The following is a 27,019-nucleotide window of genomic DNA, read 5'->3' as shown; positions in this document are numbered from 1 at the left end:
CAGATGAGGACACGTGGGCGAACTTCAGGGCTGAAGGGTGAAAGCTGAGCAGGAGATGGACCTGCTCAGTCTCTCCTCGATAATGGAAGCCAAACACCCTTGAGCCTCGAACTTCAGGGGTGCCCCGGAATGATCAGACGGGTTGAGGGGGCTGGCACTGCAGTAGGCTCTCTCTCCCTATGTCCCACCCTGGCTCCTGAACACCCCCCACCCTGGCCTCAGGCCTGAGCTGAAGACAGTGGCTGACCCGGCCTCCCGCCCCCAGGAGCTGATTCACCCCCAAGCCCCATCTGAGAAGGAAGGAGACATAGCTCAGCTCAGAGGGGCTTGAATCACCAGCCGCCCCCTGGGGAGCCTCGGGAGGAGGGGGGTTGCGGGGGCGGGGGACAGCCCCCTGCCTGTCTGTCTGTCTCCTGGGCCCCGGGGCACTCAGGGGAGAGGGCAACGTGGCAGTGGCCATCGGCAGGGGGGTGGCAGGGAGGTACCCGCGCAGCCAGGCATCCTGTGTGGGCAGCCAGCAGCACTTACTCACCAGGTAAGCAGCTCTCTGGGCATTGGGGAATTCCCCAAGACCAGTGACCCAGAAACTGAGCACGCCGGGGCCACCCCCACTGCCCGGGCAACCCCCCTTACCATCTTTCTTCCCTGTGCCCAGCTGAGCTCTTAGTTCTCTGAAAACCCAGCCAGCAGCGGCTCTCAGCCATCAGCTCACACCCAGCTCCTTGCCTGGATGCTCCCACTTGGGAAGTGAGCACAGGGCAGTCAGATGAGCCCAGGGGAGGAAGGTGGGGGCCAGACAGTATAGCCCAGGACTAGAGCTGGTGAAGGGAGCCAGAGGAGACAGGAGAAGCCCTGGAGTTCCTGGCACAGCCCTGGCAATTGGGTACCCTGTCCCCAAAAGGCAAAAGCACCTCACTATTCAGCACGTGAGAAAGGCAAATGTAACGACACCTGCGGGGCCCCGCCTCCACCCTCTGTACCCTCTCATTACCTTCCTGTGGCCCCTGGCTTGGTTTTGCAAGTCCCCTTTGGGGCTAGGGTGGTGGTAGTGCCTGTGGGTAGGGGTGTGGCTTAGAGCCAGGCAAACCTGGGTTTGAGTCCTGCCCACACCATTTACCAGCTGTGTGACCTGGGGCAACTGGGTTCCTCTCTCTGAGCCTCAATCCTCCCACTGAAAGTTGGAATGCTGTTGTGCCAGGCTCATGGGACTGTCGTGAGGATGTTAAGTGGGAAACACAAAGTGCCTGCCACGTGGCCGTCCTAACCAGAGCTCAGGGTGGCCATGGAAGGGTCTCAAACCCCAGCCTGAATCAGGGTCTTGGGTTGGGCCTGGGTCTTGGGTTGGGCCTGGGTCCAGGAGTCAGGGCACCACCTGTGGTCTGAGCGTTAGGCCGAGGAGGGCTCTTAGTCCTCTCAGGACACAGAGCATGGCGAAGGTCCTGGGGGTCCAGGAAGCCTCTTAGAGCCTCTGCAGGGAAGTAAACATTACTTCCCACCTTGGGGCGCTGGAGACCCCAGCAGTCTTTGAGTCTCTTGAGGTCCAGGTTCTGCCTTTCCTACCCTCACCCCATCAAATCTCTGGCAGGGACCAGCTAGAGGGCCAAGCCAGAGCCAGAAGCCACTTCTGGTCTCCTGCCAACTGCCCCCAACATCACCCTGACACTTCCTGACTGGTTTCTGCGTCAGGAATCACCCGCCTAGAGGTGAATCAGAGTGACCGCATTTTTTCTTCAATTCTGATAGGAATTGCAAGGGAAACAGCAGCCCACAGAGCTCACATCAGTGTCAGCGTCAGAGGCCTGCCTCTGAGGCTCAGGCCAAGTTGCCTGGGGTCCGGTTTCACTCAGGTCTCTGCCCTCAGTGTCTCATGGGTTCCTTCCCTCCCTGACTGTTCATGCATTAGCCCTCAATGGATGTGGCATTTTTAGCCTCTGACCTCCCCTAGGCCCTCCCTGACTCTTGAAATCGCTTGAGACCACCTCAAGCAGATGCAGAGAGTGGTATTTTCACATGGCAGGTCTCAGCCTCTTATTGGGTCACGGATTCAATTTAGAAGGTTGCTGCCAGCACTTTCAAAAGAAAATGGAATGGCGAAGTCGCCAGGTATCTTGGAGTGAGGGCCAGCACCGCTCCTTGAAACCCTTTTTTCTGTTGTCACTACCTGTCTGCACTGGTTGCAAGGTGCAATGTGTTTCTAGCTATGGGTCATGATCAAGAATGTTTACAAATTGCTGGTATAGATGATGAAAGCCAGACCCGGGGGGGCAGAGGAATGACTTGCCCAAGGTCACTCAGCAGCTGCCAGCGTGGAGCTCCTGTCTGGTCCTCAGCCACCATCCCTTGCCGCCCAGGAGTGGGCAGGAGGTGCTGTGGGTAGGGTGGGGCTGGGCAGGTGTTCACGGTGGGGGACGGAGGCCTGGCATCACCTGGTGAGGGACAAAGGCCCTCCCAGGGCCCAGCCTCTCACCGACCAATCCCTTCCTCAGCCTCAGACCCCCGGGGCTCCCCGCCCAGCCCCTCCCTGCCTGGGTGGGGCCCAGGATAGTCTCCAGCTCTCCTCGCTCTGCCACCTGAGCCCTTCATCCTCACTGCGGGCAGCTGGAGGGGGAAGTGGCAGCGGTCCCCACTCCAGGGTAGCCCGCGGCCCGGAGGCCCAGCCTGTGTCTAGGAGCACCCCATTGGGGTCCCTGTGAGTCTGCTGGTTTCTCTGGGCCTGAGCAGGCATTCCCACCTGTGTGCATGTGTGGTGAGGGCCTTTGTGGGCCCGCACGTCTGTGCCAGGCTATGTCTGGCCCTGCGTGTGTGGTCGGGAGAGAACCAGAGCGTGCACGTCTCTGGCTGACTCTGGGAGCCCGGTGTGATTGCGTGAAGGTGTGTGTGACCATGTACGTGGATCCTGTACGAGCGTGTGTGAGTGTGCATGGCAGGGCGTCTCCGAGGGAGGCGTGACCCCGTGCATGTGTGTGTGTGTGTATGCGTGTACCCCTGAGTGTGTCTCCAACGATCCCTGCTGCTCAGTCTCCAGCCCCCGCCCCTGGGAACCATGTGGTGGCCTCACGTCACGGGGGCCACCGGCAGCTGGTTTCCTCCCTGCCCCGCCCCTGCGCCACCCCCCTGCCCTGGCCACCCTGACTCTTGGCTCAGGGACAAAGCTGATGTCAGAGCTGAGCTGACAGCTTCCTTCTCCCACTGGATTTTCCAAAAGAGAGAGACCACAGCTCGGCTCCTATTAAATAATCTCAGGCTGGTGGAGGGGGGAGGAGGATGTTTCACTCAATGATTTCCTGAACTCAGAGGCAATAAGCAGAACAGGAAGCAGCCCCACAGACCCACTCAGCTTGAAACCGGCCGGCCCTGAGGTGGGGCCCGGCCTCCCCTCCCTCAAGCCAAGCTCACTGGGGCCACCCTGACCCGACCCCAGAGATGATGTCAGGGAAGCAGCGAGGCCCTTTCCCCAAACGGTCCCTCTGCGCCTGCACCGACTGAGGAACTGTTCTGAGGATGGTGGGTGGGAGGTGATGTGAGCCCTGGCCTGGTGATAACATGGAAAGAGTAGAGGAGCCAGTCCCAGTGGCGGGGTGGGGGGGTGCAGAATGAGGCCCAGCTGAGACTGAACCCTCCACTTCTGCTTCTGGGGAAGAGGAGAAGAGGTGAGCTCCCTGAAGCCTGGGAGGGTCTGGACCAGGTAGGGGAGCAGCTCGAGGGGAGCCGGAGGAAGAGGGTCAGGCTTCCCCCGGCCCCCTCCAGGCAACCTGGGTATGACACCCAGTCCTGTACCCTTGGGCCACTCCAGCCTTGCTCCCCGCTCTTTATGGAGCACGTGCAAACCCCAGAGACCTCCACGTGCATCTCTCCCACCCATGGCCCCCAGAGCAAACCATTACACGGGGCTCGTGAGAGCCCCTATTCTCTCCGGTCCGAACCCTCATTCCCACAGGAACCATTTTAATCCTGGTTTTACAGACGTGGAAACTGAGGCTCAAAAAGCTAAACAATTTGCCTGAGGTCACACAGGGTGGGATGGAGCCATCTCTCCTCCCACTGCCCCCGCAGCCTCCCTCAAACTGGAGCCAGGAGGCCAAGGGTGGTCCAGGGCTCACTGGCAGCGGGGGGCCGGGGGTCCCCAGGATGAGTCGCCTGGGAGCCCCTCCTTCTGCCTGGGCCGGCTGCTTAGCTGCTTATCAGCCGCAGGACTCCATGACACAATCCCGCTCTGATCTCCTGCCCAGCCGGGCCTCCTCCACCCCCGCCCCACCCCTGGACCCCGTTTCCGCTTCCTCCCTTTCTGGGTGGGACCGTGCCTGCCCCAGGATCACAGTGGGCTGCCCGGAGAGCCGGAATCCCTGCAGACCCCTCAGTGGCTGTGCTCCCCCCTGAGTCCACTCTGGCCAGCAGGCCCGTGGTAGTGGACCCTCACAGAAGGAAGGTGTATAGTTATACACACTTAGGTTCCCCTCCAAGAACCCGTCTACCTCCCGAAACAATATTAGCCTGGAGGAACCTGAAGATCGTCCCGGCCTCCGCTGCCTCAGTGTCCCCACTTGTAAAGGGAAAAGGTTGGAAAGATGGGGCTTCAGGGGGCCAGAGGGGGCCAGGTTGGTGGTCTCTGCAATTAACCAGGCCTCAGGTACATTCCTAGCTCTGCCACTTACAAACTGTGGCCCTCAGACAGGTGACCTCATCGCTCAGACCTCAGTTCCAAGAGTGTGAGGTGGGACACAATGTTGTCAACCTGTGAGGTTAGCCATGCCCTATAGAAACCCCCCAGGCACTGAAGACAAGCCTGAGTTACTAATAATACGACTACCTTAACTGTTAACACTTCAGAGGGCAGCCCAGAGAGTGGAAGTGACTTTTCCAAGGCCACACAGCAAATTAGTGGCGCATCCTCAATAGCATGTGGGCTGCTTGCCTGGCTCAGGCTCTCGGACAAGGAGTCAGGAACCCTGGGTTTCAGCCCTGGTTGGATGTGAGGATTCCAGAAAGAAGCTTTTAGGAGTTCTCAGTTTCCCCATCTGTAAAACCGGCCTAGGGAAGGCCATCAGATTCAAAGGATCTGGAAAAGGCTCTTTGAGGCGTGGACTATGGGCTGGGGTGGTGGAGGACAGAGAAAGCGTCCCAGGCGCCCTGGACAGCTGGGCCCAGAGTAGAGGAGGGCCAGGTCCAGGGCTCACTGCCCGAAACCTCCAACACTCAGCCGCTCAACTCAGCTCCAAGCCGTGGGCTGCAGCGCCCCCCACTGCCCAGTGGGCAGCAGGCACCGGGGCTGAGACTGCCAGCCACCAGCACAGGCCGGCCAGACTGGGTCAGTGCCTCCCCTAGGGCTGAGCAGGGTGGGATTTGGGGATTGAGGAAGTGGGCAGGGATTGCTGGGGCTCGGAATGGAGGGTAGGCAGAGGCAACCGGCCAAGGCAAGGGAAGGAGGCACACTGAGGGGTCCTGGAGGGGCCTCTGCCCCGCCCAGCACCTGGGGTGGGGGCGGTGCCCTAAGGATCGGCCACAAGGGGGCGCCAAGGACCTCATGCAGTGGGCTTGCTTTGGGGTCTCCTGTGCCTCCAACCACCTGCTGATCTAGGAGGAGGGGGAGAGGGAGCAGGGAAACCCCTTCCCCTTCCCACCCATCACAGGCCCCAGGACCACCTAGTCCCCACCTAGAACAGGCCCTGGGGACAGTGTCCCCGCCCTCCCGGAAATCTCTCTCCCATCCTCAGGAACTGCTAACAGCAAGACTGGGGTCCAGCCCCTTCTCGGGTATTTATGCCAAGGTGCCCCCCCCCCCGATGCCAAGCTCTGTGATGACTTTGCTTATATTTTTCTTTCTCCCCACATAGCCCTGTGAGCTGGTGCCTACATAGTTAGGCCCATCTTACAGAGCGAGCAAAGCGCAGAGAGGTCGAGACCTATGCTGGGTCAAGGTCAAAGTCACCAGGGCCATGACCTTGACCAACCCCACACCCCAGAGCCTCCCATGAAGGACTTCACTGTAGCAAAGATTTCTTCTCTTCTCCCCAAAGCAGCAGCAGGCAAGGGCCACCCATGGCCAACCACAGCCCCTTCTTGGGGAACAGGGACCCTCTGCCTGCCAGGTATCCATCTGAGGGAAAGGTAGGCGGCCATGGGCTCAGACCCTCCACTGCTCCAGGGAAAGGGAACTTGAGGATCCCTTTGGAATCCAGGAATCAAGGCCTCTGGAGGGGCAACCCCTTTGGGATGACACAAAGCCAGGATTCCAGCCTCCGCATCCAGGGCTCTCTCCTCTGCCCTTTAACCCTCCCATGATCTTTAATCCCTCGGGTGTCCGCAAGACACTTTCACATCTGGTCTGCACTCTTTACCTCCACAGCCTTAGAGGGATATGCAGGGCACTTCTGACCATGCCCATCATGCAGAAGGGGAGCCCGAGGCCTGGAGAGACAAGGTGGCCACCAGATGCCCCAGACACACGAGGGAAGGGGTGATGTTTCCCTGTGCTGGGGATGAATTCGGGGAAGCCTACCGTGGTCTGCGCTGCACAGGACCTTTCAGTGTCTCTCAGGGTATTTGCTGAGTCTTCAGTGGGACACCATCGACGTGGGGCCAGGCCCCCTCTGCTTCTGTCTCCTGCTGAATCTTCTCTAGAGACGGCTCCTCACCCCGCCCCCGACTTGACTTCCTGTCCAGGGCCGGGTGGCCCTGAGACTCCCCCCACTTCCACCCCCCTACCCCCACTGAAGAGCTGGAGGCAACAGAGGCAGAGTAATCCAGGTTCCTGGCCAGAATGCACCTGACACAGGTGGGCCAGGGGCTTTGGGGTGGCCAAGGGGAGAACCAGGGGCTGGGGGTGGGGAGGGGGCGTCTGTGTGCCCGGCACCCCTGCCCTGTGCTGCGTGGCAAGGCTGCTGGGGCCTGACTCACGGCTGACTGGGCCGCACCCAGCCCGCCTGGGTGACCCAGGCCAGCATAAGGCGATGACTGGGCAGCCCTCCACATGACCGGCCAGGGTCGGCCTTAGGTGTTTTGACTCAGACCTGCCACAGCCCGTGTGCACCAGAGCCATGCCCCCTTGTCCCTGTCCCTAGAGGAGTCACAGGCCTGCAGCCACCCCCCTGGACAAGGGCCCCCAAGCCACCACCAGTACCCACCTCGCAACCCCGGAGCCACCTGACCTGTCTGGTCCCTGGTCCGCCCTCCTCCACCGGCTCCCTGGCCCCACCTGCCCAACCCCCTCCCTCAGAGAACTTGGCCCCTCCCTGAGCCAGCGGAGCCCAGCCCTTGGGGACGCCCCAGGAAGCAGGGAGTGAGGCTGACCGAGCCCAGGGCCTCCCACTCTGGCCGCGGACTGTGACCCTTTCCTCGGCGTGGAAAAGGGGTTCTGTGGGCACTGGGGGTCTCGGGCCTGGCGGGGAGGGTGGGGAGAAGCAGTGGGGGACAGGGACAAAGAGAGAAGAGCTGTGAAGAAAGAAAACCAACTAGGAAAAGGGAAAACGAGGGAGAGGAAGGAAGGAGAAATCTGCTGGTGCATCTGCTCTGGGACAGCAGCGCCGACAGGCCCCGCACTGTCCTGTCTCCCGGGAAGTCTCCCCGGCGGACTGGGAGGTGGGCCAAATTAAGTCAAACTATTGTGGAGAGCGGGATACTGAGACGCAGCCCAGAGGTCACACAGGCCGCGGGGCAGGGGTTGGAACTCATTTTGCTTAACTCTCAAGTACTTCCCCATCCCTTAAGAGAGAGGGAACAAGTCACATCAGCACTGGTGGGCAGTGAAGGCACTGAGGCCCCAGCTCTGCCACTCGCGAGCTGTGAACTTGTTTTGTAGACAGACAGTAAATGCCGGGACCCCACCCCTGCCTTTTTCCTGCAGTTTCCCTGCCCTCCAGACACCCGTCCTAGGTAAATTTCCATCCATGTGTGTTACATGTATTGACTGATGGGCTGTGATTGTCACCCTGAAAAATTTGAAAAAGAAAAGTAGATGAGGTCCCTGCATCTCCCTGAGCCTGTGCCATCTTGCCCGTGGCCCTTGGCCACTTTGTCCCTTCCTATGAGCCACTTCAGGGAGCGTATGCCATTCACAGGTTCCTAGGGCTTCACTGCCCCAGAGAAAACATTCCTGGTTGGGGATCAACTCATACTGTAGCACAAAATCCTTATTAAAACCCCTACCCCCCCGAGCCGTCACAGCAGATGGTCATGGGAACCCCGATCTCAAGGCAGTTGTCGCTGTAGGGGACGGGGGCGATCCAAGGTGACTCGGGGTGCAGACTCCAGAAATGACCCTCTGTGAGCTACCTGCAGTCCCATGGAAGCCCTGCCGCTCAGTCTGGATGGGGAGTCAAGGAGGAGGGGGCTGGGAGGTGGGAGGAGCCTGGAGGGGGAAACACAGGGATCAGGAGGTCAGGGTGCCTGAACGTGTTGGGGGCCAGCTGAGCACAGAGCAAATGCAGAGGAGAGCTGGCAAAGCTGGGTCTGAAAGCAGGGGCCTGGCCGGCTGCGATGAGGAGTTTGGAATTCACGCCACGGGCACTAGGACAGGAAGGAGGCATGGAGGTCTGTGAGCAGCAGGAGGCATGACAGTGAGATTTAGACGTGTTCAGGGAGCCAGGACCAGGCTGGTGGTGGAGAGAGGAGGAGGCACGTGCCGGAGACGGGGTGTTAGAGAAATCACAGGATCGATGGGGAGAGGAGAGGTTGGGAGACAAGAAGGGGGTGCACTGGGGTTCTGGGACTTCAGTGGGGGCAACTAGGAAGCAGAAAGATGAGGGCTTGGGGCTGAGTTTGGCCTTGAGGTGCCCGCAGGGCTCCCGGCAGATGTCCTGGCAGCTGGGACCAGGGTGGAGACGGCAGTTTGGGGGCACCTGCAGCTGTGGTCTTATCAGGAGATGGTGTGGAGGTGACAAGTCTTCACTGGAAGGACTCCCAAGACCCCCACCCCAGAGTCTAGGGCCCCCTGATCTGCTTCCTGCCGGGTGGGTGCAGCTCCAGTTCAAAGCCGGCCCTGGACACCTCTTCGGGGACTTATCCGTGGAGTGGGAGGTGGCCAGGGGGCCGGGGGAGGGGGGGGGAGCAAACACCCTGGGCTTCCCTGCTCTTCCTCCAGACACACCTCTGCGCTCTCTATGGGCAACGACGCACTGCTGCCGCAGCGCCAACCCCCTTCCCCTCCTGGAACATGAGGATGCCTGGCTCTCCTGTCTGCCCCCTCCCACCCACAGCTTCCCAGCAGCCCAGCCGGAGGAAATCCCCCCCCCCCACCCCTTCTGGGCCAGGGCAGAAAAGGGCGAGGCCAGGCTTCCTGCCCTGCTCCTCACTGAGCTCCTGCTGGGTGCCAAGCCCTGTGCTAGGTGCTGGGACAGAGCAGAGCAAAGCAAATGTGGTCCCCATCCTCGGTGGCTCTGGGCTAGTGAGGGAGGCGGCTGACAATGCAAATGATGCACCTGGTGAGCCCCCACCCCTACCCTGTCCCTACAAGTCAGTTTTGAAAAAACAACCAAGTTGCTGGACCCAGAACATGGACAGCGGGGAGGAAAACTGAAGATACACTAACCAAAAAGATGGAGCACAAAGGCTGGGAAGAGAACAGCACAGGCAGAGGCCTTGTGGTAGGAGGGTACCCTACCCTGGGCACATCGGATCCCCAAAGTGGCTGGTGTGGCAGGAGCCCGAAAGCAAGAGAGAGCCCAGTGGCGGGCAGCGGAGAGCTCTTACTAAATACTCAGTAAACAGCCTGGAATACATGGGGCGCTCCCTGGCTGGGAGTCAGAGACCTGGATTTCTAGCCCCAGCCCCGCACTAACTTGCTCTATGACCTTGAGCAAAATACTTCCCATCTCTGGGCCTTTTTGATAAATCGGTGATGCCCTCACTTGCTACACCCTGATCCTTGAATGCTCAAAGACTTTTCCTTAGCTGTTCCTGCCACCTAGAGGCTCCACCCCTTCTCCTGCGTGTCATTCAGGCTGCAGAGTGGATGTCACCTCTTCCAGGCCACCCCGACCACCCACATCGCCTGACTCTCGCTCTCTATTACCTCAGCCTGGTTTGCTTTTCCCGTGCTCAAGCTCGCCCTGCAATCTCAGATGCTCCTATTTCTTTTGCTTGTCTATCGTCTGTCCCCTCCCCTTGCCTGGTCGCTCTGTGCCCCCAAGGACTCGTGAAATCGTCAGCCAAGTTACAGACATTGAAAGGTGACAGGAGGATGCTCCCTCCCTGGCATCCAATGGGCCTGAATTCGAAATGTGTGCCCAGTAAATTTGCTCTGAGGACCTGGGCAGGTCAAACTCTCTGAGCCTCAGTCCTCTCATCTGCAAAGTGGGTCATATCTATTTCAGGGAGTCCCACACAGGACTCTCTTCCACCCCGAAGTTAAGTCCTGCTCCCACCATGACCCCTCATCCCAGGAAGTGGGGGTGACTGGGGACTGATCCAGGTCAAGTTCATCTACTTCTGTGAGCCCTTCCTTTGTAGCTGCTGCCTCAGCATGTCATCGGCCTGTAGGTGCCCCTCCCGAGGCGGGGCCCTGAGCATCAGTGGTGAGCCAGATGGAATCCCTGCCCACGCTGGGGCCCTTCAGGAAGCAGTTTCAAGCACACACCAGGCCATCAGGCCACGTATGAGGCAGGATCTGTTATTATCTTGTTCATTTCACACAACACACATCAGCACATTTACCCTCAGCCGCTCACCCACAAGGGCCAGAGTAACCCGCACGCCATCCTTCCTCCCTCCCCACTAGCTCCCAAAACTCAACATCCTTGGTCCCCAACTTCTCAAGGGAGACCCATTCAGAGACACCCCCACAGTCAGAACCCCCAGTTGAGTGGGGCATGCAACTTCTCTTCTCGGTTACAGCAAAGAACCCCAGCCCAAGCTTCAGTGGTTGATGCTGGTGGCCTTGCCACCTAGGGACTCCCCTCTCCAAGAGACCAGGCTCCCCCAAACTGTCTCCCACGAAGCAACAGAGACACAAGGGCTTTAGAAACCAGGCAAGTTTTAAATATATGTTGGCAAAATATTAACATTAAATACACATCATAAATAAGCCTTATAAATAGGAAAAACAGATAAAAACTAATAAAAATCTATAAATTAGTCATGTCCCTCCAAGGAACTGGCCCAGCAGCTTCTGGGACTCCCTCCCGGAGGGCAATGGTTTCAGCATGAGAAAATACCATAATGCACCACCAGGGGGAGCAGCCAGGACCCAGGATCCAGACTTCCAGGCACTAGGAGGTCTCCTGCAAAGAACTCAGTTTGTACCCAGTGTCCGTTTATATCACATGTCCCCATGTATGGAGAAAATTTGATATCTAACCTATGTCACAGAATCCCAGCAATTGACAGACAGAGATGGATTTACATGTCCCAACCCCCTGAATCACAAAGAGAAAGCTGAGGTCCAGAGAGGTAAAGTGGCCTCACTGAGGCTACACAGCAATTTAGGGGCCAACAAATTGGGGTCTGAGCCTCCTTCCTTGGAACCCCCAGATCAGTGCTCCTTCTGTGTCCTCTGCTCCCATCACAACTGTCTAAAGTGAGGTCACCCAGACACCCAGGTGTCTGGCCTGAGAGCAGTGATGAGGCAGAGGAGGCCAGCTCAGGCCCTGACCTCCCCCTCCGAACCAAGCCACTATGGAAAGGAGGAAGTCTGGGGGCAACAGCCCCACAAGTCATGAGAGGGACAATCCGGTCGGCCTCCGGGGAGCAGAGCAGGGGGGGCAGCCAGTCTGGCCATGAGTCAGCCTGTGTCATCAGACCCCTGAATCAATGGAAAGTTGGCCCCATGTGGACCTGACCCGGCCACCCCACCAGGGCTGGAGAACTCAGGGCTGGACAAGGCTCAGCAGCCTGACCCTGTCTACCCAGCCCAAAGGAGGCAGAGGGGCTACCCAGCCCCCACCCCTTAAAGTGCACTTCTGAGAGGTGGGGAACGGAGAGGAGCAGGTTGGGAGACCCCGGGCAGCACCATGCAGCAGAGTACCTGCTGACCTTTCACCTGGCAGGGGCGCCCCTGAGGCTACCGGGGCAGCTGGCCCCTGGGCATGAGTCTCTCATCCCTCCTGAAGGGTCGCATCCTGCGGGCCCCCCTCTGTAGAGCCCGGGGGGGCCTGTGTCTCCGGCTCCGACTCCGGCTCCGGCTATCCGCCCACTCCTTGAAGACCTGCCCCGCCGAGTGCATGAAGCGGTGGTAGCCGCGCAGGAACCTGCAGCCCTGCAGTTTGTGCTGAAAGGTGTCTGAGGAGGGGGTGGGCGGCAGTGTGGCCTCCGGGCCCGGCTGAGTGGGCTCAGCTGTCTCCACCTCCGAGGAGCCTCGAAGCAGCTGGGACATGCAATGGATGTTACTCCTGAAGCCGCGAATGTTCCGCCCCTGGTCCTGGGCTATGGTGAGATCCTGCTGTAAAGCAGTCAGTCTGTGCAGGACGTGGCCCAGCGTGGCGTTGAGGGTCCGCAAGAAGCCCCGCTGGCTGAGCCCCCGCAGGGTATCTTCGCTGGGAAAGGCTCCAGGGCTCTCCTTGCAGTGCTCCTTCAGTCCAGCCTGATCCAGGCCTTGGAAGTGGATCTAGGGGGAGAAGGACAATCGGGGAGATGAGTGCTGGAGCCCCCACCACACACACACACACACACACACACACACACACGCGTGCACACACACACACACACGTGTCTGCTCTGGTCAGCCTTGAAACGCTTGACCTCATGCACTCCCTATCCAATCCTCCCATTGTCCAGAGCCAGAAACTGAGGCCCCAGAAGGGAGAGGACTCCTGGGTCATGGCAGGCAGGGTCGGAGGGATACTGGGGGTTGGAGGGGGTGACCCCATGGTTGTGGCATGGGGCATTTCGGTGGGGAGGTGACGCGAACTCAGGAGGGCAGGGCTGTTTTGTTCACCACTACGTCCTGGTGCCTAGAACAAGGCGCATGGTAGGTGTGCAATGAGCACACTGGGCAAAGGGATAAATGACGTGATGGAGTTGGGGGGTCACATTCCAGGCCCACTGAGCTGGGGAAGCTGCCTTGTCTCCCAGGCATCTCAGGTTCAGGCCTGGAACGTTCAACATGGTCCTAAAGTAACATGGGGACTTGGTTTCCCCACCAGCCCCATATTGAATGGGGGATGGGCCTGGTTTTCTCCCGGGCTCGCTCCTGCCCTAACCCTCAGTTCTCTGAGACTCAGGGGCCTGAGCACTCACGTAGGGGTCCAGGAGTGTGCTGGTGTCCTGCATGAGGTCCGCCTGACTCTGGAGCTGCTGGAGGAGCTCATGGTACTTGCCCGAGCACTTGCCAGTGGCTGCCGTGCTCAGGAACAGGAGTCCGAGGACCAGACCTGGGGCAGAGAGGGGACATGTCACTTGATTTGGTGAGGAAGCCACAGGTGGGTGGCTTTCGGAGGGGAGGGTGCTCAAGAGGGCCTCAGAGGGTGCAGGCCGTGGTGCCCGGCAGGCCTGCCTGGGAGCACCTCCCGGGGCCACCACCACCTTTCCAGTGAGTCAGCGCCCAGCACCCAACACAGCAGCGGCAATTCACGGAGCAGGCCTTTGAGAAGAGGTGGTGGGGCCCGGCTGGAGCCAAGCCTGCCAACCACAGGGCAGCCCAGCTGGGGCTGCTCCCCTCCAGACCTCTGGGCTAAGGGATGGCCATTGCTGCAGGCCCCTGGGCCGCCCATGCAGGTGGGCTCTGGAGAGCTTTGCAGCCCAGGAGCAGCCTTGTGCCCTGAGCTATGTCTGCAGAACCAAGGGAGGCTGCCTTTCCACCCAGAGGTTCCGTCTGGAAAGGATGTGTGTGGCATCAAGTCCATGCCCCATTTTATTGACAGGAAAACCAAGGCACCGAAGGAGGAGGGCTTGCTCAGGTCACCTAATGCTGGCCTGTCCCCCGACTTCTCACGCCTCTCTCCTCTCCCCATAAGTGGCCACTTCTGTCAGGCCCACCAGGGATGCTGTGAGTCTGACCCTTCTGGGGGTCAGGCGCAGTCACCGCTTGCCGCCTCCCCCCACCACTCACCCACCGGGCACCGGCAGCCACGTGGTCGGAAGGGCCTGTGGCGCAATGGCCCGGAAGGCAGTGACACCACGTTCCCTTCCTAAGAACCATGGCCCCTTGGGGAAGACACCGCTGGGGAAGCCGTGGAGCTGGGCGCGCAAGCACAGTAACCACAAGGCACCCCTCTTTGCCTCCCCAGGTACCGGCTGCTGGGTTTGGGCAGGGCAGGGGTGAGCACAGCGCATGTGGGACTGGGGTGCCTGCAGGGATGTGTGTCTGGGGCTGTGTGAGGCTCGAGGGAAGAGCTGGCTACACACAGCCGTTGTGTCCCATCCACCGCAGGGGCCCCGGGCTGCACGTGGGGGTTCCCAGATTGGTGAGATTGAGGGCTCACGATGACATCACGTGGCTCTGTGTGCATGTCACCCTGTGGGTGTGGCTATGTGTGCTGTGTGATTGTGTGGGCTCCAGAACCCCCGGGCCCAGCTGACTGCATCCAACCATCCCAGAGCCGGCGAATCAGGGCAAGGAGGTCCCGCAACCCCTCCAGACATCACACCATGTTCCCACTCAACTTCTGTGGCTTCCTCCTCTGCCCCAGCACATCTCCTACCCCTTTCCTGCTTCCCTGGCTTCTCCCCAAGAGGATCCCCTTCCCTCACTCCCTTGCTCCCAGAGTGGACCCTTCATCACCTCCCCCTGGAAACCCTCCAGGGATACCCTTCTCCACTCTGTGAAGATGCTGTGTTCTCAGTGGACTCCTGTCTTTGCCTGACCCCCTGGCTCTCTCCCCTGCTCAGCATCCTTCTGCCTGGTGCCCGGCCTCCCCAGTTCCCAGAGGACAGAGGGCGGCCCTGCTCCCCATTGGTGCCTGTGAGCACAGCAAGCAGGTGCTGGTGGGAAGGAAGGAAGTACTTACTGAGCAGTGTCCTCTGCACAAGCTGTGGCCGCATGCTGGGTGACCGAGCTCGGGCCTGCGCCTGCTGGGGGTGATACCTCCCGGCTGGGAGCCCTGCGGGCTGGCAGCCACTTTATGCCCGCTGGGGCGATTGGCCAACACCTCGTGAGGTGGGTGGGGAGGGGGTGGGGGGAGGGCAGGCCTTCTGGGAACATGACCCCAAAAACCAAAGTTTCCACAGGCGGCCAATGGGCGCGGGTTGCGGTGGCATGCCTGCTCCTCCTCCTCTTTTCTTCGAATTCGTTCTTCGAGGTCAGCCCTACGCCCAAGGATGATGCAAACCGCAGCCTCAGCCTTCCTGGGCGAGCAGGGAGCAAGGGGTCCGTGCCTGCTGCAGGGGGCTGTGCCGGGATGGAGGGGAGAGTCCACCAGCTGGGCCCCCAGAGGTCCTGCTGCCCCGGCCTGGCCCAGGAGTCATTGGCCTCACAGGCCACTGTGGTTTGGGGCTGAGGGAGCGAGACATCTTCCTTCTTGAGTGCCCTTCCCGCCCTCCCGCCAGGGCTGTTGGGACATCTGTGAGCGGAAACCACCGGGCTCTGGGCACAGAGCCAGACCCAGGCTGGCAGCCCCAAGATTGTGGTCTGGCCCCAGGACCTGCATCCCCCATCAGGGCTCCCAGCCATCTCCTTTTCCCCATGAGGCAGCCTTCACATAACCAGCCTTCTCCATCCCTGGCCCATCGCCCACAGCTAGGCCCCCTCTCTACAGACAGGATCCTCTAAGGAGAACCAAGCACTTGGGGCAAGAGAAACAGGAGACCAGGGGTCAAGCCCACTGACATGCTGTGTGACCCAAAGCAAGTCGCTTAACCTCTCTGGACTTCAGAGGCCCCCACCTGTAAAATGAGGATTTGAAAAGCATTTCTCAGACACCTCACAGGGCTGCTGCCATCATGGACATAAAAGGCAGGAGCCCTTTGAAGGAAAAAGCAAAGATGAAAGTCTGATTCCACGTACTAGCTGTCGGGGGGCGGGGTGGGAGGCAGAGGAGATGGGGAAGCTGTGAGCTCAGAGGGGAAGCCAGAGAGGGGGAGTCGCCGCGGTGACGGTTGGGGACCAGGTTTCACTTTCTCTGAAAGATAGTGATCTTCGGTCGGTCCTCTGCTGCTCACAGACATCAGAATGAAGGGGCCCTGGAGACAGCGCCTCCCCAGCCAACCTGCTGCTTTCCGTAGGATAAACTGAGGCTCAGGAGAGGGCGGATGAGGAGGCGGAGGCCTGCATGCTGGGCCTGGCAGCCCCAGCACACCCCCCGAGACCTGGACGAGGGTCCTTGGCCTGCACCCTGAGGAGCTCGGGGTGTCAAAGGCTGAGGAGGCAGAGTGGGGCCCCTGGGGGCTGCCGGGGGGGGGGGGCTGAGCTGCTCTGGCCCTGTGGAGGCTCGACGAGTAAAGCCGATGCAGCCAGAAGGAGGACGCCAGCCCCGCTCCCGTCCATCCCCACCCCAGCACCCATCATCACCACCAAGGCCTTCTCACCCCATCTCCCCTCTGCTGTGCCCATATCACTCATGTATTTGATCAACAAACTTATTTGGCCCCGCTCTTTGCCAGCCACTCCCAGGTGCTGAGGATCTAGCAGTGGGCAAACCAGAGGCACCATCATGCCCGGGAGGCTTCTCCTCACCACCCGCCACCCTCCACCAGCATTGTGATCCTGGCAACCAGCATTGTGATCACAGCACCAGCGCCACCCTCAGGGCCCAGTTCTGGATTTTCCTGCTGAGAATGCCGCTTCTGCTCAATTCCTCATCTCGGTGCCCACCCCCGCAAGGCTGCTTCCTGGAGCCTGGGCCAGGCCGGGATCCTTCTTCATTTCACATCCCTGATCTCATCTAGCTACACTCCCAGGAGGAAGAGCGGCCGGGCAGGGATGCCTCGGCTCCTTTGATGAGGAGACAGAAGCTCAGAGAAGCTCGGAGCCGGGCTCCTGGCAGGAGAGCCCGGTCTGGCTGAGAGCTTTGCACCTCTCTCAGGAGCTCCCCTCCTCACTTGGGGGACAGCCCCATGCTTTCACCCCACAGTCCAGGGAGGCCTCATGATCTCCTTGGTTTAAAGAGGCCTCCAAGGCCCAGAGACATTAAGGTCGTCTTCCCCGAGGTTGCCCTTCTTAGGAACATTTAAGAGGAGCCAGGGCATCAAACAGGGGCTGTCAAATCTGAAAGACCTCACTCTGAGCATGTGGCTTTAAACGTGGGCTGCCATAACCAAATACCACAGACCTGGGGGCTTAAATGACAGGTGTTTTCTCACTGTTCTGGAGCAGAAGTTGACAACAAGGTGTTGGCAGGGTTGGTTTCATCCTGAGGCCTCTCTCCTTGGCTGATAGACGGCCACCTTCTCGCTGTCTCCTCGCACGGTCATTCCTCTGTGTGCATCTGTGTCCTAATCTCCTCTTCTTATAAGGACACCAGTCATATTGGACCGGGGCCCACCCAATGGCCTCATTTTACCTTAATCACCCCTTTCAAGGCTCTATCTCCAAATACAGTCACATTCTGAGGGGCAGGGGGTGGTGACTTCAACATATGAATTCAAGGGACACAATTCAGCCCATAACCGCTTGCAAGAGGAGGGAGGGCATGGTCAAGGGCTGCAGGGAGTGGGGTCACTAGGGGACAATCCGGAGCTGGGTGATGCGCAGGAGGACATGGAGTGGCCCAACAGGTGAGGAGGCCCGACAGCCCATCCGAGCAAAGCGTGAGGGAAGATGCGTCAGCGTTTCTGGTGAGGTCAGCGCCCAGTGACGTCCCTCTCGCCAGCAGGAAGAGCTTGCAACACGGCCCAGCCGGTATAAATAGGCTCCCGACCACAGCGCCCAGGCTGTCCCTTCTCGCTGGGCCACGTCAGCCAGGTCCGCGTGATCCAGAGGGGAAGAGAGGGCCAGCTTGGTTCCTCAGAACTACTGCTTCCTCGCCTTTCCGGCCCACCCTCTGGCTGGGGAGCCTTCCCCCTTTCAACTCAAGGGCAGGATTTGGTGCGGCCCAAGGGGCAGGTCAGCACCAGAGGCTGGAGGCCACTGGACCAGGTGGAGAGACCTGCAGAGTGAGACGGGAGACCAGATTCTGGTCTCAGTCTGCCTGAGGGCCCAGTGTTCTTGGCCCAGCCAGTCACACCCCCTTTCTGAGCCTCAGTTTCCCCTCTGTAGACCACAGAGCCACGACTTAACAATTAAGAGACCAACAATCCACTTTCAAATGGGCAATTGATGTGAATATACAGTTCTCCAAACCAGACACAAAGGGCCAATAAGTATATGAAAAGATGATCCATCTCATTAGCCAACTAGGAGACAGGGTTGGGGGGTAGAGCTCAGTGGTAAAGCGTGTGCTTAGCATGCACGAGGTCCTGGGTTCAATACCCAGTAGTGCCACTTAAAAACAAAAATAAAAACTAAAACTATGAGATCCCACTTTATACCCACCAGGGTGGCTATAATCAAAGACCGACAATAACAAGTGTTGGAGAGCACGTGGAGAAGTTGGAGGCCTTATACACTGCTGGTGGGAATGTAAAATGGTGCCGCCGCTTTGGAAAAAAGTATGTCTGTTCCTTAAATGGTGAATATAGAAAGGCCACACAACCAGCGATTCCATTCCCAGGTATAGGTCCAAGAGAACTGAAAACATACTCACGCAAAAGCTTGCATGCAAATGTTCACAGCAGCATTTATTCACAACAGCCAAAGCGTAGACGCAGCCCAAATGTCCATCAACAGGTAATGGGTTAAAACATGTGGTCTATCCATACAGTAGATTATTACTCAGCCATAAAAAGGAATGCGGTCCTGATACACGCTGCAACATGGATGAACCCCAAATCATTACGCTGCGTGAACGAAGCCAATCACAAAAGGCCACGTGGGATTCTGTGTGTATGAAATGTCCAGAATAGGTAAATCCATAGAGACAAAAAGTAGACTTGTGGTTGCCAGGGGGTGGGGGATCTGCGGATGAGTGGGGAGAACTTACAGGTATAGAGCTTGGGGGAGATGAAACTGTTTTTGAATTAGATGGCTGCACAGTCTTGTGAGTACACTAAAAAACATGCTACGCGTGGTAGGGCACATGCTTAGAATGTATGAGGTCCTGGGATCAATCCTCAGTGCCTCCATTAAAATTAATTAATTTTTAAAATTAAATTAAATTAAAAACTACTGAACGTTCCACTTTAATGCATTTGATGGTTTGTGAACTGTATCTCAATTTTTAATAACACAGTGGCAAACACCACCTTCCAGGATGGTCAGCGTAATGCAGTGGATGATGCTGGCCAGCGCCGGCCGCTGCAGCAGACAGCAGTGCACGTCTGCTTATGTCACAGGGTGGCTCTGAGGACAGTTGGGAAACACCATGTTACATAAACCCGGGGTGAGCAAGGAGCTACCAGGGCCCCCATAAGGTCAGCGAGGTCACCCTCGACGGGGGGATCCTGTGACTCAAAACCTACAGCAGCGTCCTTCCCGGGCCTGGTGTGTCCCCAGGGCTGGGACGTCATGCCCCCTTGCACCCAGTGGCTCCTCCAAATTGGGCAACTGATCCCCCTTCCAGGGGCCAGAACACCTATTCAGGGAAGTGCAGAGATGGAAAGAAACTCACGTCTGTGCAGGAACCTCTTACCATCTGCCCCACACCAGCTGTAGGCCCCAGACCAGGCCCCCCAGCAGGGACCCCCCAGGTCGAGGGGAAGGCCGGTGGGGGCTGATTGGTCTACTCTGACCAGCAGACGGGGATGTGGATGACCCCCGCCCCTGGGGCCGCCCTCTCTGAGCCCAGGGTCCCCTCTGTGAGATGCGGGGACAGGCCAGATGACGGGTCCCCTGGCGGCTCTAAGCACTGAGATGTCACGTAAAGAAAAGCAAACCTAAACATTCAATAGCATCAGGAAATCCAGGGGAGCCCTGACTTTTCTCATGATGACAACATTCCAATGCCTATTTTGAAACATCACATTCTTGCCAAAAAAGTTTTGGTGCCCCAGGCACATGCTGTCAGCCCGGTGGGCAGAATTGGGCACATTTCTGCAGCTCTTCTCTGCTCCCAGCCCGCTTCTGAGCTGTTCACAGGGGCTGGATCCCTGCATCCTCAAAACCACCTAATGAGGCAGAAGTCGTTTTCCCCACCCAGTAGATGAAACCAGTGGGGAGACAGGAGGTTAACTCCCGCGGGGGCGGCTGCCCTGGGTGAGGGCGCCACTGGGAGGGCTTAGGGGAGGAGGTCAGCATTTCTGCGGGTCTGGAAAAGACAACTCTGGTCTCACTGGCAGAAATGCAGAAAAGAGATGCTACAGATTCCACGTCCAGAGAACTCATGGGCTGATGTGCAGACAGGCCCTCCTGGGCCCCGTTTAAGAATGGCAGGCATGGCTGGAAGTTGAACAGAGAGGGAGGAGGGCAGGGAGGGATGGAGAAACTGAGCCACCCACAAGACAGCTCTGCAGCCACTGCAACGTCTCTAGAGGGCCTTGCACAGCACAGCCTGGTCCCAACATCTTGCTTAAAACACTCCCCTGGCTTCCTGTTGCCATTTGGTCAAGGCCAAAGTCATTATTACCACAGCCACCAGGCCCTGCCCACCTCCTCAGCCTCACCCAACAGCTCTCTAGCACGCTGCTTTCTCTGACCTTCCTCAGTCCCTCAGAGGAGCCAAGCTCTCACCCCAGGACCTTTGCCCATGCCAGACCCACTTCAGTCCACCTACTGAACTACCATCCAGATATCAAGGTTCAGTCTGAGCCTTACCTCTGCAGGGAAGTCCTCCCTGACTTTCCTCCAGGCTGGTCCCTGCCCCGCTGGCCCTCCCAGAGGACGATGTACCCCTCTTTGTACCATTCTTCAGAGTTGTAAACTTTTACAACTGTGGGGTTTTCTCCCCAGCCAGACAGTAAATTCCAAGAAGGTGTGCACTGTGGTTGTGGCTCCCCATTGCCTGTCTTCAGAGCACAGCAGACCCGGGAACGTAGTAGGTGCTCAACTAATCCCTAGTAAACAGATGGACACATGGTCATATAGACACAGCGATCTGTGGAAGCCCAAGGCTGCAGGACCCTGCACGCCCCCATCCCACATCTAGTGCACCTGCAGCCAGGCCTCTAAAGTGCAGGCCCTGCCCTCTCCTGGGCGCCCCTCCCCAAGGAAATCAAATCACATCACTTACAATAAACCAAGGCATGTGATCTTTTTTTAGGAAGCTTCAATTCTAAAGACGCTGACTTTTTCCTTTATGATGATTTTTCTAAAATGAATCCAAAATCTGTTCTTTCACTCACTGCAGATTTCAACACTTTCCTGGAAAACAAACTGAAAAAGAAAAAGCCAGGGCATTTCTCCTGCTTCCTTTAAAGAATTCACTTCAGAACAAATTCCACATAAGCCACACCTGGTAGCTTCACAGAAAGGGGCCAGATGTCACTGGAGGGGACACTCCTACACTTTGCAAAAAACTTTTCAGTCCCTCATTCAAGCCCTGTTTAATAAGTAACATGTTGTATGTGGGGGCACCAGGCTAGGTGTGAGCAATAAATCAGCAAGAAGGACAGGCTTACAGGTGAGTGAAATTACTATGAATGCCTTTTTAAATCTAGGCTGTAAACGGGGAATAAACACACAGGCCAATTTGCAGGAACACGAATGGACCTGGAGATCGTCATTCTATGTGAAGGAAGTCAGAAGGAGAAAGAAAAATACCATATGATATGTAGAATCTAAAAAAAAAAAAAAAAAAGACACACGTGAACTTATTTACAAAACAGAAACAGACTCTCAGACATAGAGAAAAAACTTGTGGTTACCAGAGGGGGAGAGGGGGTGGGAGAGAGAAATTAGGAGTTCAAGATTTGCAGATACTAACTATTATACATAAAACAGATAAACAAGTTGCTACTGTAGAGCACAGGGAACTACATTTAATATCTTGCAGTAACCTATAATGAAAAAGAATATGAAAAGAAATATATGTATGTGTATGTATGACTGAAACATTGTACTGTACACAAGAAATTGGTGCAACATTATAAACTAACTATATTTCAATAAAAAGGAATGCAAATTTTTTAAATTAATTAAATAAAAAAATATTAAAAAAAAAAAACACAGGCCAAAATCTAGCACATGGAGGAGCCCGGAAGACCCATTTGTCAGGCTGCCCATTTCTTGCCCCAGGAGACCCCTGTGGCCTGGCCTCATGGGCCCTCAGGGTCTAGCAATGCACCTGCGTCCTCAGAAGACCCAATCAGAATCCTTCCCAGGACTGATGTCTGACCCAGGAGACACGCCTCCCTCACGTGGCTGGGGTTTCTGAGCCAGGATGTCATTGGTATGGAAAGCCACCTTCCCCAACCCCACGGGGCAGGGGTGGGGTCCTGCTGAGCAGGCGAGGACAAGGCCGGTGCAGCTCGGGAGGCCGAGTGATTTCCCTGAGCCCCTGGGCCCTGCTTGAAGCCAGAGCCAAACACACAGGTGGCCCCAGCTACACAGGACCTGATGACAGCCCCTTTCCTGCTGGTTGAGCTGGCTTCCCAGCACTCGCTGCAGGGCATCCTTAGTCCTGCATAAGCATGAGGACGGGGACAGGAGGGCGGAGGACCTGGAGGGAGGAAGTAGGATGGGCCAAAGCCTGCTCTTGGCGTCAGCTGCAGCAAAAGCTCAGAAGCTTTGCTCAACAGAGAAGGCAGCTGGAGGAAGACAGAGGAACAGGCTGGGTCCCTGTGGGGCTGTCTACTAATTGGGACACAGAAGCAGGACTCACTTGAAGGGATGCCACTTGCCAGCCTGGAGGAAACGACCTGGGATGGGCGCTGGGAAGACTTGCTTTCTTCCTCCTCTTGCTCTTGGGGACACACCAAGGAAATGCTGAGCATTTATCTTGATATGAAAAAAGAAACAGCCTATGGCTCCAAGGGGAGAAAAGGCCATCAAATCCTGCTCTGTCCAAGGGCTGACTTGTGGCCATTCAATGGGTGATGGGGTGTGACCAGCTGGGGCCAGGTCACCCTGTCCACAAGATGTAAGGAACAGAAGGGGGACAGGATGGCATTGAACACAACTGCTGGGCATCCCCACAGTCAAGACAGCAGAGCTTAACAGGCAAAAGGTAGGAACAACCCAAATGTCCATACAATGGAATATTATGCAGCCATGAAAAGGAATGAAGTACTGATACATGCTCCCTCCTGGATGCACCTGAAAAACATTATGCTGAGTGAAAGAAGCTAGATGCCAAAAGTCACATGTTAGATCATTCCTCTTATATAAAATGTCCAGAATAGGGAAATCCATAGAGAGACTGCAGATTGGGGGTTGCCAGGGGCTGGGGAGGGAGATAAGAAGTGACAACTAATGGGTCTGAGGTTTCCTGTTGGGGTGACAAACATGTATTGGAACCAAATAGAGATGATGGTTGTACAACACTGTGAGTGGCTAAGTGCCACTGAGTTAGCTATTCACTTGAAAATGGTCAACTTTAGATTAGGCAGAGCAGGGGGCTGGAAAGGAAGGAGGGCGGAGACACACTAGGGTTGTGCTGGGGAAAATATGCTTCTGTGGCCAGAGGAGAGGCAGACCTAGGTGGGGAGACCCGTGGGGAGCCTGGGGCAGCCACACAAGTGAGGACCACTGTGGGCTGACTCAGGGTCCTCGGGTGCCGGGCTGTGGTGGGCACTGGGGTTGGGGGTGCTGGAGTAGATCTGTGTGTCACTGCAGGGAGCCCAGGCTGAGGGGTGTAGAGAACCAGGAGGGAGACCAGAGAGGCCAAGTTTGAGGTGGCCAGGGGCAGAGGGCAGAAGGCAAAAAGGTGGGGCTGGTGGGGGAGGGCAGCAGACTCCACCGCTCCCCTGGTAACTGCAGGGAGCCAGGCCTTCTGGCGTCAGGGAGAGGCAGGGAGGCCTGAGGGGAATGTGGGTCCACGGAAGGAAAATGGACAAGAGGGTACCCACAGGTACATGTGTGAAAATGAAAACAAAAAATGCAGACATGTGTGCCCACACCCGGACACAGAAAAACCGTCCCAGCCACACAGCAAAACAGGCCCACAGAAACACGTACCACAAGTGCTCAGACGTGCACACACCGGCACAGATGCACATGCCAGTCGCATACTAACAGGACACATGTAGAGACAGAGCCAAGCGCATACCTGATGTTTATAAGTAACTGGACAAACGTTCAGATACATACACATTCTAACCAAAACAGAGTTGCCTTTAGAGACGTCCACAAAGGCGAGCACACTGTGAGAGCACACACACCCGCACAGCCTGCCCACCCACGAGGTACCATGACCACCTCCCCCTCAGGAAGGAAACTCTGGGCACCCCCCCGGAACTCCAGCACCAGGGCCCACCAGGTAAGTGAGACACAAACCACTGCCATAGCCCAACCCGATCACCCAGCCCTGCCCAGCCAGCGTCAGCGAGGAGCTGGGCCTCATGTGCTGCCCAGGCACCCACTGCCACCAGTGGCAAACAGCTGGGATGGAGAGGGATCTTGCAAAACCATCCTGGTCCCTGTCCCTTCCCCCAGGGAACCTCCCCAGGCCCCTGGGGGCACTATTGACCTTCCTTTTGAATTCTGGTTCTGCCATGCCCAGCTGTGTGACCTTGGGTAAGTCACTTCACCTCTCTGTGTTCCGTTGCCCCTGTGTAAAAAGGGGATGAGAGGGTGTGTTGAATACATGAATCAATGGAGCTCACTCATCCCCTTTCCCCATGTAGGGAAGTGGTTCCCCTGGGCTCAGTCAGCCAGCTGCAGACTGCGCTGCCTCTCCTGTCTTCTGGTGGGTCCTATCAGGCCCGGTGGGGCACTTGGGCCAGGGAGAATATGGAGAGGGCAGGGGTTTATTCTCCCCTCCACACAGGACCAAGAAGCCAGCTTCAAAGCAACTTGGCCAGCAGAGGACCACATGGCCCTGCCTGGCAGGGGTGGGGACGAAGGCCTTAAACCCTGAATTTCTGCTCAAATTGTCCTCCAGGAGGGCTCAAGAGACCGCTTCCTCTGTACACACATGGAGATCAGAAAGGGTGGAAATGAGCCTTGGACTCTTCCCACCTGAGGTTTCCTCATCTCTGTCCCCACCCACCCAAGAGCTCCCCACTCGGATTCACATCCTCCCAGCAGACGCCAGATGGACGTCAGGCAGAGGGACTGTGGGCAGGACTCTCCTCAGGCACTGGCTGCATCTTTCTGGGAAAAAGGACTCAGGCTCTGCAGCCTGGAGCCTGGATCCTCGAACTCAGGAGTGGCTGTGCAGAGGCAGACAGGTGGATGGGGCTCCAGGTGTGCCAGCCAGCACCCCAATCTCAGTTATGAATAACCCAATCCAAGGTCGGGGCTGAGCAGATGGACTTCCTTTGCCCTAGAACTCTCTGGGACCTGGGTGGGATGAGGAGGTGGTCCTGCAAGCCCCTCAACCCCTGGCCTGGGACAGCTCCAGACTCATCTGTCTCACAGCACCTGAGCATCACTGTGGGAGGGGTCCAGGGCCATCTCCCCTTCTCAGAGAAGCTGTGTTCCCCAGGCATCTCCCAAACCCTGTGCCCTAACCCCAGGTAGGTACCGGCCTCCTGGCACACCCAGAGCACATCTCCCCATCCGTAATCTACAGAAGGCCGAGCTGCCCCAGAACCCTGATGCCCTGGGAGCTAACCCCCTCCCCCACACACTTGCACACATGTGGCAGAGACACAGGTGGGTGTGCTGGTCTCTGGGCCTGGGTCTGAGTCAGACCAGCCCACCTGTGTGGCCTGTGGCCTACAACCCAGGGCAGTCCACCCTCAAGAACTAACTGATGCCAAGTTAGGACCCAGTTTGACACACTTGGAAAGCCGGGATGACAGAAACCCCAAATCAGGTAGCGACTCACAAGCAGGCAGACAGACCCCCAAGAGTGGACGTGTGGCCAGGAGGTCTCTACCTGCAGGTCAGGCAGCCCCAAGAATTCTGGTTCTAAAGCCCCTATCTCAGTTTAGGACATCCCTCGAGCCAAGGTCCAGGATGGGCCCTCCAGGGAGAGAAGGGGGACTCCCCCGCCCCAAGACAAACTACAAATGCCCCCTTCCCAGCCTTCCCAGGGCCCAGGGGCACACAGGACCCTGAAGAAGCTGCCTTCTAGGTCTCAATACACTTGGGGAAACTGAGGCCATGAGGAAAGGGCTGGCCCAGGGTCGCTGACCGCTCACTCACCCAGCTGGCCTGTGCTCCTTGCTCCTTTGATCTGCAGTCCCCAGGTTCCCAGGGGCAGGGCGGGCGCACTGCCAGAGGCCTGGCCCCTCGCTGGCTTTTCTAGGGAGCCACCATGGCCTCTGAGTACGCCGAAGTCACACCCTTCTTCCCTTCCCAAGTGCGGGTGGGTCTGGGCTGAGAGCACCTGATAATCTCCCCAGAGCATCTGTGGGGCCCCGTCAGGCCACAGCGGAATCCCAGCTCACTGAGCGGGGAGGTGGCTTCTCTGCAACAGGAAACTCCAGGCCCAGATGCGCTGAGCCTCTGGCCCCAGCATGCAGCCACCGAGGGCAGAGCCGGCTCCAGGTGGCCTCCAGGGCCCTGTCCTGCCCTCCTGGCCAGAGGAAGCCCTGTATACAGACTCCCAGGTCCCCACTCCAGCTGACACCCTCCACCCCTGCTCCAGGAGAGCTCTGGTGGCAGGAACTGACTGATCTCCTATGAGGGACAGCCAGAACTCAGGCATGGCCCAACAGAAAGCAGGCAGCAGCCTGGAGGAAAGGTGCTCTGGGGCCCCCCTTGAAGGGGTCTCACAATAGGCCAGCCACAGCCAAGGTGGCAGGGAGGCCGGGGGACCCCCCAGGCAGGAGGGGCTGGGAGTCTCTGTCCCTGTTCGGAACCTTCTAGACCACTCAGAAGCGGTAAGGAATGAAGAAAGAGCCCGGATCCCAGAGCCAAGCTGCCCTGGACAGGAATCACGTGACCCTGGCTAAGTCACTCCACCTCCCTGGCTAAGTCACTCCACCACTCCAGCGAGAAGGTCCTTCATCTGGAGAATGGTGATGGTTCACCTATGTTCTGGAGGTGAGCCTGAGGGAGAAGAGGCCAGCCCAGGACTGAGCCAGCTACATGGGGAGAGTCCAGGACCTCAGGCACAGGGGCCCAAGGAGC

At 57.8% G+C, this 27,019-nt stretch overlaps 1 protein-coding gene across 4 annotated transcripts; it reads right to left on the bottom strand.

Annotated features, from left to right (window-relative positions):
• Positions 1-10,949: 10,949 nt before the first annotated feature.
• On the bottom strand, positions 10,950-26,971 carry OSM (oncostatin M). 4 transcript variants are annotated; one of them, XM_064481087.1, is made up of 5 exons: positions 26,090-26,227; positions 21,069-21,211; positions 17,136-20,892; positions 13,168-13,301; positions 10,950-12,535 (listed from the first exon to the last, which is right to left on the bottom strand). In XM_064481087.1, the coding sequence occupies exons 4-5, from the start codon at positions 13,198-13,200 to the stop codon at positions 11,993-11,995; spliced, it is 576 nt and encodes a 191-aa protein (XP_064337157.1). In that variant the 5' UTR covers positions 13,201-13,301; positions 17,136-20,892; positions 21,069-21,211; positions 26,090-26,227; the 3' UTR covers positions 10,950-11,992. The 4 variants fall into 4 exon arrangements, 3 of the variants coding, with proteins under 3 accessions (XP_064337157.1, XP_064337156.1, XP_010990587.3); XR_010378556.1 differs by lacking the exons at positions 10,950-12,535; positions 13,168-13,301 and having other exon boundaries at positions 18,557-19,243; positions 20,654-20,892; XM_064481086.1 differs by lacking the exons at positions 17,136-20,892; positions 21,069-21,211 and having other exon boundaries at positions 26,090-26,971.
• Positions 26,972-27,019: the final 48 nt, after the last annotated feature.

This window comes from Camelus dromedarius, chromosome 31 (assembly GCF_036321535.1).
Source record: "Camelus dromedarius isolate mCamDro1 chromosome 31, mCamDro1.pat, whole genome shotgun sequence".
Classification (NCBI taxonomy): domain Eukaryota; kingdom Metazoa; phylum Chordata; class Mammalia; order Artiodactyla; family Camelidae; genus Camelus; species Camelus dromedarius.
The sequence above is the reverse complement of the archived record's forward strand: the minus strand, read 5'-3'. Positions and strand labels throughout refer to the sequence as shown.